This window comes from Neofelis nebulosa, chromosome 5, assembly GCF_028018385.1.
Source record: "Neofelis nebulosa isolate mNeoNeb1 chromosome 5, mNeoNeb1.pri, whole genome shotgun sequence".
In the NCBI taxonomy this organism is placed as follows: domain Eukaryota; kingdom Metazoa; phylum Chordata; class Mammalia; order Carnivora; family Felidae; genus Neofelis; species Neofelis nebulosa.
Window position 1 is genome coordinate 30,095,105 of NC_080786.1, and position 18,824 is coordinate 30,113,928.

General features: G+C 44.9%; 1 protein-coding gene across 1 annotated transcript in view; it reads right to left on the bottom strand.

Moving 5' to 3' along the window:
- The window catches only part of SLCO2A1 (solute carrier organic anion transporter family member 2A1), an 83,653-nt gene that overhangs the window by 23,299 nt on the left and 41,530 nt on the right, over window positions 1–18,824 (bottom strand). Inside the window, exon 3 of the mRNA XM_058729942.1 lies at window positions 17,161–17,323. Coding sequence (XP_058585925.1) covers window positions 17,161–17,323 — 163 coding nt within the window. The remainder of the gene's footprint in view (window positions 1–17,160; window positions 17,324–18,824) is intronic.

An 18,824-nucleotide genomic window follows, 5' to 3' on the forward strand; every position in this document is an offset into this window, starting at 1 on the left:
TTGGTGTTTAATGAGGACAGCTTCAGTTGGGAAAGATGAAAAGTTCTGGAGATGGGTGGTGTTGACAGTGGTACAATAGTGTAAATGTACTTAATGCTGTTGAACTGTACGTTTAAAAATGGTTAGAGGGGCACCTGGGTGGCGCAGTCGGTTAAGCGTCCGACTTCAGCCAGGTCACGATCTCGCGGTCCGTGAGTTCGAGCCCCGCGTCAGGCTCTGGGCTGATGGCTCGGAGCCTGGAGCCTGTTCCCGATTCTGTGTCTCCCTCTCTCTCTGCCCCTCCCCCGTTCATGCTCTGTCTCTCTCTGTCCCAAAAATAAATAAAAAAAAGGTTGAAAAAAAAATTTAAAAATGGTTAGAATGGTAAATGTTATGATATATATATATATATATCATAAATGTTATGATATATATATGTATCATAAATGTTATGATATACATATCATAACATTTATGATACATATATATATATATATATCCACAATAAATAATATAGCTTGGTCCACATGAGTTGGGAGAGAACAGAAGGCACGTAGGAGGAGCACCATACCCAGTGTTGGTTGGCAGAGGGTTTGGGAAAAGATTCCTGGGGAAGATGGCCCTGAACTAAGAGAAAGCAAAGGGAGTAGACAAAGATTGGTAGTGAGGAGGACTGAGAAGCAGCTTGTGGCGGGGCTCAGAGATGTGGGTAACACGCTCCATGGCACAAAATGAAGTTCAGGGTGGTCAGCGTGCAAGTATACTCAGGGTGAGGCATGGCTGCTTCTGGAGGGCTTGTGTGTGCTGGGAAGGGGCATGGATTGTTTCCTAAGGAAAGTTCCAGAAGATCATGAGTGGTGGTAATGCAACGAACACACTGGAGGGATTAAGACCAGTTTGCAAGGCCCCTGTTAGGGAGTGGAATTGACCTGGTAAAGAGATATTTCAGTGGCAAAATAGGTAAGGCTGTGCATTCCAGGAGGGGCAGGGGGTGCTGGCCGCTCCGTGGTTATGTAGATGGTGACGCACAGCCCAGAGGCATATGTGAGACACAGGCCAGGCTGGCTGCAGGAGTGCAGGTGTGTGACAAATGAAGGACTGGAGAAGTATTTTTTTCAAGAGTTGTAGTTCTTGGAGTGCCTGGGTGGCTCAGTCGGTTGAGCATCCAACTTTGGCTCAAGTCATGATCTCACAGTTCGTGAGTCTGAACCCCATGTCGGGCTCTGTGCTGACAGCTCAGAACCTGGAAACTGCTTCATATTCTGTATCTCCTTCTCTCCCTGCCCCTCCCCTGCTTGCTCTCTTTCAAAAATAATGAACACTAAAATATTTTTTTAAAAATTATACTTCTTTATTTCTCTGATTCTTGTTATTTTACTACATTCACATTTAATAGAACACTGTTGCTGTCTTGGCTGGCAGAATTATTTTTTTGTGGGACATTTCATGGTCATCGAAGATCGTAAAAACGTTGACTGGCTTATTGTCTTCACACGGCACCTTGCATGCTACACCAGTGCCACAAAAATACTCACGAAATTTCACCTAATGAAATGTCCAGGAGGCGAAAACGATCTGGGGATCATTTGTTATTATTAACTTCTAAAGTATCAGATTATATGTCAGGAACTGCCTTTATTAAAAATGTGTATTTTAAAAATATAACCAGTTGGCCCCAACTCCAAGTCTACAGAATTCCTCTTTGGCTCTTCTGCATTCCAAATCGATTGAATATCTCCTAAGAAACTCTCTTTTCCTTCTGCCAGTCCTGAGTGGGGCCAAATCCACCCTGGCGCAGGCTGTGACTCATGCGAAATTCACCTGCAGAGGGCAAGGATTCCTTCACCAGGGAGCAGTGCCCTGAGGGAAGCAGCAGCTGGCTGTCCTGGAGGCAGCGAGACCTGGAGCCAGGAGGAACAGGGCACCACAGTGGGTAGGACCCACTGCTCCCTGGCTTGATGTAGGCACAGGTGTTTATGTCAGAGACAGACATAGTGTGAGCTTCCCAAGAACTCATGCCTGGGACTTTCTGCAGTGGGTAGTCATGGCCAGCTTGCTCTGGTGAGAGCAGAGTCTTCTAGAATTTAGACCAGTAGGCTTTTCTCTTAAAAACCTAGAGGACAGGGGTTGGTGAATCCAAGGGCTGGAAGAAGGGGGAGGAAAAGACCTTGTATCAGAAGACTTTGGCACAACTGGGAGTGGTGGGGGAGCTCGGCTTTCTTCACCTCACTGCATCCCTCTCCTCCCTCGAGTGGATTTCTCAGCTTCCTTCAGGAGCTCAGGCCCATGTGAAGGAGAGAGAGCAACCTCTCCCCATTTCGCAAGCATTCCAGCAAAGGGCCTATACCCAGTTACTCTCCATTGACTTATGGAAGCACATCACCCTCCTCTTCCAGTGTTGCTAGCTCCAATCTTCCCACCGTGTCAAATCCGGTGGTAAGGTCAGAAAAATGCCTGCCTCTTCCAGTCACCGCAGACTCCAGAGGCTGCCTGCCCACCCAAGGTCACTTTCCTCCATCTTGGAGGGCCCTGGGAAAGGGAGGGAGGGGAGTCTTCATTAGAGGGATGTCAGTCTGTTTCTCATCTTCCCTGAGGCAGACTTCTGGAAGGCTCAAGTTCATCAGAGCACATTCTTTTCCCACAAGACACCAGAAGTCTGGCTGTGCCAGTTTTCACAGGGCTGTGAAATGCTAACTAGAAACAGGTTGGGACCTCTCCCCTCCTCCAGCTACCCCAGCACAACCCCAGCTGCACGTGAGTCAACCCTCTGACTCATTCCACAATATAAATGCAGAGTTTCAGTTCTAATTTCTAGACCTCTCAGTGGGTTTGGAAAGATAGGGGACTGTGGGAAGAAGGTCCACTTCCCCAGAATGGAACCCATAAAGACAGGGCAAATCTGGGCAGACCTAGGTCTAGCCACTCCATTGTTCAAGCACACACGTTCCAGGTGTGGCCAGCCTGAGGTCAGGCTCCCAAGAACATAAAGATCTGAAACTGGGTCCAAGAGAGAAGCCTAGAAGGGTCAAGCAACACAGGAAGGCCATGGCAAATGGGGCTTTCCTTTGATCATTTCATCATTCTGGTAGAGGAAAGAGAGAGTTCTTCTGGGAAACAGCAAACAGAACAGCAGCAGTGAGTCCTCCTTCAAGTCATTTCCTTGAAAGCCACACATTACCTCCCTGCTAAGAAGATGGCGTGGCTTTGGGTGAGTAGAGTCAAGTGAGGAGGAGGTTAGCAAGACCCAAGTCTCAGATGCAATCCATAAGAGAATAATAGGGAAAGGTAGGAAGGTGCTTTCAGAGAGTTTTCTGGAAACATGGCCAAGGTGCAAGCCCTCAGACTATCAGCAAACTCCTGGAACCTCATTCAGAATGTTCCACTCTGAAGGACCTATTTCCCCATCCTCCTAAATTCAGCTACTCAAGTTCTTCCCGAAACTCTGGCAACACCCACCATCAGGCCTGGAACAGACTGTCCCAAACCTGGTCCATGATTCGAGATCTCAAAGCGGTTTGCAAAGTGGGTTGTTCACACGTCAGAAGTGATTAGATTCTCAGTGGAGTTCTCAAAGCCTTATTAATCTGTAAATACCCCTGTAGTAATATGTGGTCTATTCCCATTAGACTGACTTTCATTTTGGGAAACTAGGAGAACATATTCTTCTGCACCAGCAGAAAACAAAAGAGTTAGGGTTGACAGCCTGAGTCACATCATGGGGCAATGGAAGGAATTCACATTTTGGAGCCAGATAAACTAAGTTCAAACCTTGGTTCCACTGCTCACTGGTTGGGGGACCTCTCAGAACCTCAACGTCTTCATCTTCAAAATAGATATAATAATAATACCTACCTTGTAATGTTATATTAGGATTAAAAATAATGAGTATATATCATAACCTGGGACATAGGGATCACATAAAATCAATTTTCATCCAAAGGGGTCAGAAGCTATAAGAAATTTAAAGGGAAAAGGGAGATGGCAGAACTCTGGGGACAGGCAATAATGCCCAAGTTTCTAAGAACTTGGGGACTGGGTCTAGAAACCAGAGACAAGTAAGATCAGTGCTGATCACTGGCAGTGGATAGACTGTAATAAAGGAGCTGCTTGGAAGGTTTCCTCTCTGTGAAGGAAAAGAGAGCTTGAGGGAGGAAAAGGAGAATATTCTTGTGTTCTGCTCTCAGACTGAGTTTCCAAAACTAGTTCTGAGGCTGAGGCTGGGCACCCCTTCCCACACAGCCACCCTGGCACTAAAGGGGCCCTGGGGAAAATGCCTACTTGTACTGAGGAGGCCATGCAACCAATGAGCTGCGTTGAAAGGGCAGGTCCACTGCACATTATACTGCAGGCAAGGGGCTTACCCCACCCATACCTTTGCCCCTGCACCCTGAGGAATTGCCACCAGGCCAAGGAAGGAGGCATCACCCGGCTTGGCTTGTCATCAAAACTGTTTCTTAGTGGATAGGAGGGAAGGAAAACATACCTCAATGAGCAGGATGGTGGCTCAAAGTCATTTAATTTTAATTCTGGAAGAGATGTGCACTTACTATGCACCCTCCAACTGGGAATGAAGCAGAACTTATTATTCACAGATTTATTCAGTAGGCTGATGAGGAGCTCTTTGGAAAAAAAAAAAAGTGATTAGCTAAGCCAACATGAGTTCATCAAGAGTCAGCCATGCCAAACCAACCTCATTTCCTTTGTTAGTGGGGCTCCCAGACCAGCAGGAAGTTGTAACATGGTGTTACTTGACTGGAGGAAGCCTTTTGACAAAGCCTGTCATAATATCCTGGTAGACAAGATGCAGACACGTGGCTGGAGAGTCCTCTGGGGAGAACTGGCCCAAAGCATGCCCAGGGCAGGCATCAATGGGCCAGTGTGACCCAGAAGATGGTGGCCCTAACTGCCCACAACTCAATACTGTTGTCATGGCCTGGGGTGAAAGCAGGAACAGCTGACAAATTGTGAATGACACAAAGCTGGGAAGAATGGTTAACAAGATAGTCCAAAGCCTGAAAGCTCAAAATTAGGTCTGAGGGTATAAAGTGGGGCTGCAACCAAAGAGAACAAATCTAATAGAGTCAGTTTGGGCTGTTATACCAAAGTGTCATAGACTGGGTGGCTTGTAAATAACAGACATTTATTACAGTTCTGGAAGCTGGCAGTCTGCGATCAGGGAGCCAGCACAGATATGTTCTAACAAGAGCTTCTTCTGGGTGGCAGACTGCTGACTTCTATGTCCTCGCAAGGCAGAAAGAGAGTGAGGGAGTTCTCTGATGTCTTATAAGCACTCTGATCCCATTCATGAGGGCACGACCCTTGTGACCTAATCACCTCCCAAAGGCGCCACCTCCTAACACTATCATGTTGGTCCTGACTTCTCTTTGCTGTTCTCCCCTATTAGATCTGAGCCTCACATCCTTTCTGATGGTGGCCAATCCGAGCTCTGAACCCTGAAAATTCCTCTTGTCCCTGAGAGAAAGAAACTGCTCTTGCTGGTTTCCTGCCTCCTAGTGGGTAGCACACTGCCCAAATGTGCCTGGTGATTCCCATTTCAAGCCTTTGGGCCACAGGAGGTGTCTGGGTACCGCCAGAAGTTCTGCTCTACCAGGTGTGGCAAGAAGAGCAGAAAGTTCCTCCCTGTGTCCCCCAGGGATCCTCAGGGAGCCCCAGGCCTCCTGCAGGAGAGATCAATGGTTTCTTCAAACCATATACTCCAGCAGGACAGGGGCCTGCACTCTTTCTGTGGGGCTACCTCTCACTCCCTAACAGTTTTCCTGGGGTGCCCAAAGCCAGTAGAATTGTAACCAGCCTTTCTTTTCTACTCCATGTGCTGACTCTCCCAAGGAGACCCTCCAAGCCCCCCACCGCACCTAAGGGATCCTGCAGAAGTGACTCTCCCCTGGAGCAGGATGCAGGATACAACTTGCAGGATACAGCTCACCCGGCCCCAAGCACGGCTGCCACCCCAGCCTCATTCCTGAATGGGGGAAATGACTAAACAAGCCCTGAGGGCCTGACAGGGAGGGGGAGCCAAGCTCAGGTCCCCCCCTACTCAGACCTCAGCCGGAGACCCAGGAGAACAGGGGGTCTCATTTCCAGTCTGGCCAAGGTTGGGGGCGGGAATTGTGGCTTGCCCACAAAACAGATGGGAAGAAAGCCTGACAGAGTCGACTACTCTCATATCAACTGCTTGGGCCTTTAGAGAGACCATGGTGCTATTGCCATGGAGATGACCCATTGGCTCCTTCCCCTAATGTCCAACACTGCAGCTCAGCATTCTCTATCACTTCTCCACAGTGGTTTCTATTCTTTCCTGCACTCCGCAGTAAAGAATGTTCCACATCAAATCTCATTAGTTTTTGTTGGGCTCATCCGTTTGGGGCTGTTTTTTCCTCAGTTGATTTAATAACCCCCATGTGTCTTGTGATTTCTCCCCTCTTGTTGTTTTCTCTTTCTTTTCAGGTTAAATAGATCCAACTGCGCCAACTGCCCACCCACTCATGCCCCCCAACACACACACACACACACACACACACACACACACACACACACACTTACACCTCCCTCCATATGCCCCCCACCTCCACACCCCCTCCAACCCCTGCCACACACACTTTTCCCTCTCACGTATATCCCCATCTCCACCCCCCGCATATCCACACTGTTCCCCTACACCCTCCAAACACCTCCCCCACCTTTCTTCCCTTGCATATGGCTCCACCCCCACCTTTCCCATCTCCAAATACATCCACCTCCCCTCCACACCAGTACACCTCAACTCCCTACACATAAAACACCTCCCTCCCCTCCACACCTATACACAATTACCCCACAAACACACTCATACTTCCCGTCTACCCCGCACAGCTTCTGAGCATACCCATCTCACACCACAGCTGGGTGTTCCCCCACTGAACACCCCTAAGCTGGTCTGCCATGAGCAGCTCTCCCAGCGGAAGGGCGCTGCATGACTCCCACCATTCAGTGGAGTGCATTCTGCTCTGGGGGTTGGGGAGCTCATTCTAAGCCTTGCTTATCATCCACTGAGCAAGGGGCACAGTCACTCAGGGCCCAGAGGCTTCCCCTCCCTACACCTCCTTCCCATCCTCCTTCTCAGGGATGAATGAGCCTGGGTGAGGGGCTGGCACATTTATGAATAAAGGACTAGAAAATGACTCTTCCCTTTCTTTTCTTGACTGCTCCAAAAATACAATCCAACCCCCACCTCTTATCTTACAGGAAACTCCTTGCCTGTGTGCATCCATTGTCTGTGTAGGGGCCCACTTCCCTCTGGACTTGGCCCAGGAGCCTTCAGAGGTTACACCTCGTCCTGCCAGACTCTGGTTTCCGAAGACTCCTCTCTTATCTCCTGAGAGAATTGGTGTCACATTGGCCTGTTTCCCATCTACCGAAACATTGCTGCGCCTTCCAGAAGTGGTCTTGGAGGTTTGGCTGGGTAGCTAGTCTTTTCTCTAAAGGCGCCAGGGCACATTTCCGGACCCCTCTGACATTTAGAAAATCTAAACATTCATAAATGTCTGCCTGGCCTTTTTAAAATTAGCAATTAGTTGTTAAAGGTCTCCATGATTTCCACAATGTTCAGCCCCTCTTTTTTTTTTTTTTTTTTTCCTAAAATACATAGTTACTCTTCATTTCCCATGTTCATTTCTGGAGTAGCTTTGCTCCAAGGAGACGAAATCAGCAATCAGGACATAATAGGTCTGGGGGTCATTACTCATGAGTAACAAATTTCAAATGTCACAACAAGGGCAGGCCAAGAAAAATGTGCTGGACAGCTAACACAGGCCAGGCACTTTACCTATACTATCTTGTGTTGATTTTGCCCCCAGGACACCCTGAAAGTGAAGGTATTATGGGTTCTATTTTACAGATAAGGAAACCGAGGTTCAGAAAGTTAAAGTAGGTGCTTGGCAAGTAGATGGCTTAGCCATTTAAATGTTGAAGTCCGTGCTCTCTCCATAATACCAGGCTGCTCTAACTGAGGGTCTGGGAAGAGAGCAGAAAAGCAGCCTAAGCTTCAACTAAGAGGAATCCTACTGACTCACATATGGAGGATGCAGCAGGGACTAGGTTGAGGGACAAGCCCTGCTCTGAGCCAGAGCAGAAGACCTACAGTGAGGACCGGGGGGAAGCTGCCTTCGAAGCCCCCAGGACAACAGGCCCATCAGTCATGAGCTGTGAGACTCTGCTCACCACAGGAAGCAGGGCCCCCCCCCTCATTTGGGACCCTAGTTTAACCAGCATAATACATATCTTGTCCCCACCAAATTCTGAGCATGCATCTTCCCAGCCCTTGAAGCCCTGTGAGCGAGGGTCCATTTCATGTAGGGAGGAACTGAGCCTCAGAGCTGTGGAGGAGGTTGCCTGGGCCACACTGTGAGGGAGTGTCAAATCCTGAGGACTGCCTGACTCCAGAACACCACTCAGGGTGGTGCATTTAATAAAATTCACTTGTTCCTGATCGCCTTGCATAATTCAAAACTAAAGTTCCCATAGGAATGCATTTGAAATAGGAGTCGCATTTCAAACTTTTCCCATGAAGTAAGACTTTCTGAATATTTTCATTTGCACATTTTAGCATAGCGCCAGCCCATGCTGCACTGGAGCCCAGCACACAGCCCCTGATAGATCCGATGGATGTGGCTCCAGAGCCAAAGTCCTCCTCATCCCACCTCCTGGCACTGGGAAGATGCCCTGAAGGTGGCTCTGCCCAAGCACTTCCAGCTGCTGCTCTGAACCCAGCCAGAGTAAGGGAGACTGCTGGCCTCACCATCGCAGATAGAATTTACACACACAAAATGAGCAACAACAAAGAAAAAGTTTCCTCTACTGGCCTGCGATTCCTCCCCACAGGCTGAGAGGCAAGCTGTGGTCCCTGTCCCCATGCCCTTCAGTCCCCTCTCACTGGAGTTTGGCTAAGAGCACTGAGGTCAAGGAGGGAATGGCAGAGTGAACTCTGAGCAGGGAAGATCTTGGTGGGCTGAACCCCAGCCAACGGACCATCCTTAACAAGGAGCAGAGTGACTGCTTTCAGAGGCCCGCCTGTCTCTAACCACCCTCTGTGGTGGCTTCTCTGTGCGAAGGAAATGCCACTGGTATGTGGCCCAGGCTGCAGGCAGCCAACCCACCAACCCATGGTGTGTGGTGCCTGGCAGGAAGCCCTCCCATCAGTCTGGCCCCTGCGCCCCAGGCTCCCTTGCTGATTTCATCAACCCAGTCCTCATGCTGGTGGGGAAGGGCAGGGACACTGGGTCTGGAGTGGGCTTGGCACACAGCTCCTTGGGAGGGTGGCCAGGAACGCCTAACTCTCCTTCAGAGCTGGCCTCAAACCCCTTGTCTAGACTGAGGAGGAGAAAGAGCATGGTAGAACCCCTAGATTTGGTTCTGTCTTCCTCCTGGACCTACCTGAAGGATTCACTCCCTACACAGTCCAAATAGACACAAGGCCACAACGTGTTCCTGATAAAAGATTAGTTCACTGGTGATTTATGTAGAAATCTAAAATATTCCCATGATCAGAACCCAACAGACATCTCATCACTAGATGCTATTATTCCTGTTCCATTCTTTTTCCAATCCAGCCACCTGTCTCTCTCTACCATAGGTCTCACAACCTATAAAGGAATCCCTTCTATCATTCTAAGGGATTCACCTCTCGAATCTGACCTCCACATATAACAACAACAAAAAAAGCCTGGTATTTAAGCAAACAGAAATCAGTTGTCCCTTGGCCTGTTTTCTGATGGCTCATTTATCCTCAGACATCTTCAATTCCAATACAGCGGGGCCAAGGATGAGCATTTGTGGATTGTCCTCTCACTGCTGTTCATCACAAAACCACTGTCCCTTCTTACATCCCTGAAAAGAAGTGCAAGTTTATCCCAAGCCAATACATTATCATAAAATTAGCACCAAAGCAGGGTTTTCCTGGTGTGCCAAGTGAATACAAATGCAAAACCACTTTGTAAGGCTATTTCCCAACCAAGAACACACAAATTTCTGCAGAAGAAAAAAATCCCACTGCAAATGACCCCACAGCCAAACATGACAGAACACACAGGAAATAAGCCACTGTGAACAAGAACAAGCAAACACAAAAATGGGAGGATTAGCATTCCCAAAACTTCAGCTAATGTTCTGAAAAAGACTATAAAATTAAAATGTTTAAAATAACTCAAGAGACCTAAATAAAAATATAAATCATAAGTAAATATCAAAAATCATGAAGATCGAGCAGATAGATTTGAAAAACTATCATAATAACTTTTGGAAGTTAGCAAAATATATAGAGCCATTAAGATATACAATGTATACTAGGAGTTGGACATCAGATGAAGAGAGTTGGAGGGAGACTAAGTGAACAGGAAGACATATCTGAGGAAATCACAAAGGAAGCAGCTTAGATGAATAAGGCACTTGAAACTATGAAAGATGAGAGACAAGGAGAACGGGAATAAAAATATATATATTTATGGATCTTTAGAGGAAAGAAAGGAGAAATAGGGCCGTGCAATATGCAATATCAGGAACATTCTTGACTGAAAACTTCTCAGAATCAAAGAAAAACTTTAATCTTCAAAAGAAACAGCACATTGAACTTCAAAATAGACATGAAAAATTAACACATGCAATACCACAAAAATAGAGAGAAAAATCTTAAAGACAACTAGAGAGAAAAAATGGAATTCCTACAAAGGGATGACAATTTGACTGATGGAAAAGCCCCAATGAGAGAAGCCTGAAGACAGAGGCTTTGAGGTACTTTCAAAGCACTGAGAAGAAATAACTGTGAATTTAAAATCCTGCTTGCAGCTAAACTAAACTAACTAAACTACAATGTAAGAACAAGGGTAAAATTGTCATTTTTCTGACATAGATTTAGATATTTTCTCATCCATGGGTTCACCTGAAAGTAATGCTAAAGAATATATTTCAGGAAAAAGGAAATTAAATCAACAGGGGGTAGGTGAAATGCAAGAAGCAATTGTGAGCAAAGAAACCAGTAAACGTGTGGGTAAATGTGCATAAGTGCTGACTTTATAAGTAACAACAATTATAATGAGCACTGGGGGGAGGTTAAAGACAGGCAGAACTAAAGTACTGGTCAACAAAAACATGGAAGATGGAAGAGGAGACCAAGTAGTAAAACATCCTAGCAACCTTACTTTGTTCTGTTGGAAAATAGAGACATTTGTCATCTTTAGAGTTTGTTAAATCATAGGTCAGTGTGAAAATGTGAGGGTAAGGGTGAGGCATACTGTGTTCATGGACTTGCCAACTGAGTAAACATGTCCATTATCCCCAAATTGATCTATGAATTTAATGCAATTTGAATAAAAATTCCAGAAGGATTTTTTTTAGATATACACAAACTGATTATAAAATTTATATGGGAAGAAATAAGAATTGATAAAATAATTTCAAGAAAAATAAAATTGGAGGAATCACAGTACCCAATTTTAAGTCTCAAAACTATAAAACTGCCTCTTAATTATGATATAATGCTCTTCTTCATCTCTTGTTACAGTCTTTGTTTTGAAGTCTAGTTTGTCTAAGTATGGCTACTCCAGCTTTCTTTTGACGTCCATGAGAATGATAGATGGTTCTTCATCCCCTCACTTTCAATCTGCAGGTGGCTTTAGGTCTAAAATGATTCTCTTGTAGGCAGCATATTGATAGATCTTGGTTTTTTATATGTTCTGATACCTTATGTCTTTTGATTGGAGTATTTAATCCATTTACATTGAGAGTGATTATTAAAAGATATGAATTTAGTGCCATTGTGTTACCTGTAGATTTGGTGTTTCTGGTGATGTTCTCTGATCCTTTGTAATCATTGTTGCTTTGGTTGTCTTCCCTTCCACTCAGAGAATCCCCGCCCCCTACACTCAGAGAATCCCCACTAAACTTTCTTGCAGCGCTGGTTTAGTGGTCACAAACTCCTTTAGTTTCTGTTTGTCTGGGAAACTCTTTGTCTCTTTTATTCTGTATGAACAGCCTTGTTGCATAAAGAATTCTTGGCTGCATATTTTTCCCATACAGCACACTGAATATTTCTTGCCACTCCTTTCTGGCCTTCCAAATTTCAGTGGACAGATCTGCTAATCTTATGTGTCTCCCCTTGTAGGTTAAGGACATTTTGTCCCCTGCTGTTTTCAAAATTCTCTCTTTATCTTTGTATTTTGCAAGTTTCACTATGATATGTCATGGTGTTAACCTGTTTTTGTTGATTTTGAGGGGAGTTCTCTGTGCCTCTTGGACTTGAATGCCTGTTTCCTTTCCCAGATTAGGGAAGTTCTCAGCTATAACTTGTTCAAATAAACCTTCTGCCCCCTTTCCCCACTCTTCTTCTGGGACTCCTATGATACGGATAGTGTTTTGTTTCATAGAATCACTAAGTTCTCTAAGTCTCTCATGATCTAATAATTTTCTTGTCCTCTTTTTTTCAGCTTCATGATTTTGCATAATTTTATCTTCTATATCATCTATTCTCTCCTCTGCTTCTTCAATCCTCATTGTCATTGTATTCAGTCTGTATTGGATCTCAGTTATAGCATTCTATATTTCAGCCTGACTAGTTTTTAGGTCTTTGATCTCTGCAGCAAGGGTTTCTCTGGTGTCTTCTATGTTTTGGGAAGAAGTCCCCATCTTGTTATTTTGGCTAAGTTTCTGTTGTTTGTGTGTTTTAAAAGCTTGTTATGTTTCCAGCATGTAAGAGTAATGCTATATCAAAATCCAAAGGAGAACTCAGGCAGCAATCTCTTTGACCTCGGCCACAGCAACTTCTTACTAGACATGTCACCAGAGGCAAGAAAAACAAAAGAAAACATGAACTACTGGGACTTCATCAAGATAAAAATCCTCTGCACAGTGAAGTAAACAATCAACAAAACTCAAAGGCAACTGACAGAATGGAAGAAGATATTTGCAAATGACATATCTGATAAAAGGTTAGTATCCAAAATCTATAAAGAACTTATCAAACTCAACATCCAAAAAAAACCAAAAAAAAAAAAAAAAAGAAAACAAACAAAACAAAAAACAAAAAACAACCCAGTAAAGAAATGGGCAGAAGACCTGAATAGACACTTTTCCAAAGAAGACATACAGATGGCTAAGAAACACATGAAAAGATGCTCAATATCACTCATCAGGAGGGAAATACAAATCAAAACCATGATAACTACTTCACACCTCTCAGAATGGCTAAAATTAATAGCACAAGAAGCAACAGGTGGGGGTGAGGATGTAGAGAAAGGGGATGCCTCTTACACTACTGGTGGGAATGCAAACTGGTGTAGCCACTCTAGAGAACAGTATGGAGGTTTCTCAATAAACTAAAAATAGGGGCACCTAACTGGCTCAAGTGGTTAAGGGTCTGACTCTTGATTTCAGCTCAGGTCATGATCTCACAGTTCATGAGTTCTAGCCCTATATCAGGCTCTGTGCTGGCAGTGCAGAGACTGCTTGGGATTCTTTCTCTCCCTCTCCCCCTCTCCTGCTCACATGTATGCTCTCTCTCTCTCTCAAAATAAATAAACATTTTTAAAAATTAAAAAAAAAAAGAAACCAACTAAAAATAGAACTACCCTATGATCCAGCAATTGCACTACTAGGTATTTACTCAAAGATACAAAAATAAAGATTCAAAAGGGTACATGCACCCAATGTTTATAGCAGCATTATCAAAAATAGCCAAAGTATGGAGAAAGCTGAAATGTCCATCAAGTGATGAATGAATAGAGAAGATGTGGTGTGTGTGTGTGTGTGTGTGTGTGTGTGTGTGTGTGTGTGTATTCCATTTGCAATGAATTGGATGGAACTAGAATGTATTATGCTAAGCAAAATAAGTCAATCAGAGAAAGATCAATATCATATGATTTCACTCATATGTGGAATTTAAGAGACAAAGCAGATGAACATATGGGAACGGGAGGAAAAAGAAAGAAAGAGAAACAGACCACAAGAGACTCTTAATGATAGAGAACAAACTGAGGGTTGTTGGAAGGAGGTGGGTGGGAGATGGGCTAGATGGGTGATGGGCATTAAGGAGGGCACTTGTGATGAGCACTGGGGGTTGTATGTAGGTGATGAATCACTTAATTCTACTTCTGAAACCAATATTGCACTGTATATTAACTAATTAAAATTTAAATAATAAATGAATAAAATGTTAACCAATACAAAAAAACTATAAAACTGCAATAATCATGACCGTGTGATAGTGGGAGAGAGCAGACACAAAAACTAATGGAAAAGAATAGAAAGTCTAGAAAAAGGCCCCCACAAATATGACCAATTGATTTTTTTTTAATGTAGGCTTCATGCCCAGCCCAGAGCCCAACACGGGGCTTGAACTCACAACCCAAGATCAAGATTTGAGCTGAGATCAAGAGTAGGGTGCTTAACTGACTGAGCCACCCAGGCCCTCCCATTGATTTTGGATAATGGTGCAAAAAATATTAGTGGAGAAAAGACAGTCTTTTTTGACAAATGATACTAAAACAACTTAACATCCATATGCAAAAAGAAGGAAAGGATCTTGTAAAAAAACTGACTCAAGTGGATCATAGATCTAAATATAAAGCTATACAATTTAAGGAAACACAGAAACACACACACACACACACACACACACACACACACACACACACACGAGAAAATCTTTCTGATCTGGGATTAGGCAAAGAGTTCTTAAATGTGCACCAAAAGCAAGATCCATTAAAGAGAAAGAATGATAAATTGTATTTCATCAAAATGAAAAACTTTTGCTTTGTAAATGACACTGTTAAAAGAATATAAAGGAAAAGCTGAGGACTGGGAGAAAATATTTGCAAATCTGATGTCCAGTAAAGAATCTGTATTCAGAATTTATAAAGAACTCTCAAATTCAACCATAAGAAAACAAATAATTCAATTACAAAATGGGCAGAAGGCTTGAACAGACACCTCCCCCAAAAGAATACATGCCTGACAAGCACATGAAAAGATGTTCGACATCATAAACTTATACTTACCAAAAAAAACTATATGTAAATATTTACAGCAGCTCTATTTGTATTGGTGCAAACTGGAAACAATTCAAATGTCTTTCAACGGGTAAATGGATAAACTGTGGTAGAGCCATACAATGGAATACTATTAAGCCATAAAAAAGGAATGAGCTGCTGATACGTGCAACAATGTAAGTGAATTTCAAATGTCTATGGTGCAGAAACAAATCTAGTTTCAAGATGTTATATGCTATATATTTCCATTTCTGTGATATTCTCAAAAGCCACAAATTATAGTGATGGAACTGGGCTAATGGTTGCAGTGGTTGGGGAGAGCATGACCATAAAGGAATAGCATGATGGGGGTGTTGGAGTGATGGGACTGCTCTGTATTCTGACTGTGGTGGTTACACAATCTATAAATGTATTCACATTTATAGAACTGCGTGTCACCCCTAACACAAAGGCAATTTTACTCTCTAATAATTTTTTTAATGTTTCAACACAAGGATAACTAATAATGTATACCTTCCAAACGAGTAGAAGAAAAAAAAATAAGACTAAAGAAATAGGACATAACAGTAGAAGGAAGAAAAGTATACAAATAAACAACAGGCTTAAGCACACCAACTACAGGAGAGTGGCCACCTCTGGGGAAGAAGTGAGGAGTCAAGAGGGTGTTAATGTCTTCTTTCTTTTTTGAAAAGGGGTATCTGGCAACCCAAGTGTCCATCAACAGGTGAGTGGATACATAAAATGTGTTGCATCCATACAAGGGCATACTATTCAGCCACAAAGAAATGAGGTTCTTGATACAAGTTCAACGTGGATAAATTTTGAAAACATGACGCAAATTGAAATAAGCCATGTACAAAAGGACACATATTGTGTGATTCCACTGATATGAAATATCTAGATTGGGCCAATTCATAGAGACAGAAAGCAGGTTAGAGGTAACCAGGGGCTGCAGGGAGAGAAGAATGCGGAGTTACTGTTTAATCAGTACGGAGTGTCTGCTTAGGGTTGACGAAAAAGTTTTGGAAATAGTGGTGATAGTTGCACAATACCGTGAATGTAATGAATGCCACTGAATTGTACACTTCTATCAGTTAAGATGGTGTATTTTATGTTTTATATATACTTTATCACAATTTTAAAATAACATGCCAGAACTGCTGGATTGTACACTTTAATTTTTTTTATGTTTATTTTTGAGAGGGAGAGATAGAGTGTGAGCAGGGGAGGGACAGAGGGAGAGGGAGACATAGAATCTGAAGCAGGCTCCAGGCTCTGAGCTGTCAGCACAAAGCCCAACGCGGGGCTCAAACCCACGAACTGTGAGATCATGACCTGAGCCGAGGTCGGATGCTTAACTGACTGAGCCACCCAGGCTCCCCAAAAATAAAATAACTTTTTAAGAAAAGGGAACTCTTACTGGGCAATCGGGTGTTATTTAATTCCTCATTCATTACTTGTGTAAAATCCTCGTACATCTCTCCTTATACTACAGGGCACATCACTAAGAACCAGGGACTCATTGTCACAGAAAGGCCACTTATCCAAGAATTGGGAGACCCGGGTCTGTCTCTCCCTAACTGACTGGTACCCTTGGGAAAGTTACTGGACAGCTTTGAGTGCCAACTTCTCATCTTAGACCTCTTCTCTCCCCTTCACAGGTGTCAAGGGGACTCCAATGAGATCACAGTGTAAGCGTGTTGTGACCTCAAGAGTGATGGATGAATGTAAAATGTTGGGAAGTTTTAAACACGTGATCAAACATGCAGAAAATCCACAGATCTCATCGTGGTCAATGCTTTGGCCCTCCACAAGCCCATCACAGGCACTGCTCACAAGCGTCCCCACTCGTGTGCACTGGGTCATTCCTGGCACAAAGCACAGGGAATTACAGAGAATCACAGGGGGAGGTGAGCCACCAGCTTCACGCTCTGACCTCAGCAAGCCAGGGCTGCTCCAAAGTTCTTCATGATTCCATATGTTCTCACTTTCAGATGTGCTTTGGGGAGAAACAAAACAATGAAATCCAAGGATGCTTTCTGGTGTGAGGGGACAGCATGGCCCAGAATGGTATCCACTGCCCCAGTGGCATCCCAACCAACTTTGGTGAGATGCCCACTCCTTCCTTATCCTCTTGGAGGCCACTTACCAACACTGTTCAAGGTGTACTGGTAGGGCTCTGAGAGGAAGTGTGGGAGAGTGAGGACAAAGGCACCCGAAGCTAGGAGGAGACCCCCAATGCCAATCAGCCGTGGACGGTGCACCCGGCTGCCAAAGTAGCTGACGAAGATGATGAGGATGGCGTTGCTGATCTGCAGAGAGAGCAGAGGGGGTGAGTGAGACCTGAGACTCTGTCCCTACCCACCCACAGGGAAGACCTGACTGCACCTGGTCCAGGAAAAGCAGAGAGGTGAGAGGCCGCCCAGGGTCAGCCTTGCCCAGAGACCCTCACAGAGGGTCCAGCATGCGCTCTTTCAGCTCTCCCCTATTGGCGGAAACCCTTACCAGCCTCAGCCTTCTGGACCAGACCAAGGGAAGTATCTAGAGACCATGTAAAGCTCACAGCCTAAATTTCAACCATCTTAGAACCAAATCTTTTGGGGACAAAGTCCAAGGGAGCCTCCAGTTCTGCCTGGCTCCTATCAAAGCACATGTTCTCTAAATGCCCTACAGACTCTGGCTCGGTAGTCAGAAAATCACCAAGCAACGTGTGCTATCTCACTTCATCCTGGAACAACTCTCTTTTTATGACAAAAGTGGGGCTCAGAATATCAGATAACTTGCCCATGTTATGGGGTTAGGAGGTGGCATGAGCAGGGACTACTGAATTTAAAGCACCCAGTCTTAGGTAGACTGGTCTCCTGTCTCTCGGAGCAGTGGGTTCCTGTCCCAGCACGTCTGCTACTGACCTGCCCCTGGCCCTCCTTGGGCCTACTTCCACTCCTGCTAGTGAGGGAGGAGGACCAAACCACCCCCTGAGTTCCTTCCAGGCTGCAAACATCAGTAACTCCACATTCTTGGTGCTCCCTGGAAGGTGTGGTCTCTGAGCCCCACCCTGAGCCAGGGAAGGGAACTGAAGGCTCAGCCTGGGGAGCAGGGTCTCAAATGATAAAAGGGGTGCTAGCAGATCTTCTGACTACAACTCTATCCAAAGAGATGTCCTCTGCCCCAGAATGTAAGCTCACCTGGACTGGAGGAGCCTTAAATGCCAGCACTCACAGCCCTGCCCTATCCACACCACAGTCTTCTGGCTGGAAAAGCATGCACCCCTGTCTCAGGAAATAGGGGTCAGAGTCTTGCTACATGGCTCTTGCCAAACCACCAACTGGCCAATTCTCAGTTTTCTTCTTACATGACCTCTCAGCACCATGTGATTCCAATGACCATTTCTTTCTCCCTGAAACACTTCTTTCACTGGGTTTCCAGGACACCCACCTTCTAGTTTTCTTCTCCTGGGGGCTCCTTCTCCATTTCCTTAGCTGGTTCCTCCTTGCTCTCCTGAACTCTCGACTCTGCTCTTGTCTTGGTGACCTTACCCGGTCCCACGGCTTTACATGTTCTGTGTGTGCTTCTAATTCTCATAGGCTTAGCACACCCAAACCTCATGTCTCAGTCAGTGGCACCTGCATCCCGCCAATGCCCCAAGCAAGACACCTGAGCATCATCCCTGACTGATTTTTCACACCCATATGCAACCATCAGCACGTCCCCCTGGCTGGACCTTCAATAGCCACCTGAAAGCTGAGTGCTTCTCTCCACCTCCCTCACTACCTCCTGGTCTAAGCCACTGCCACATCCTGCCTGAACTATTGC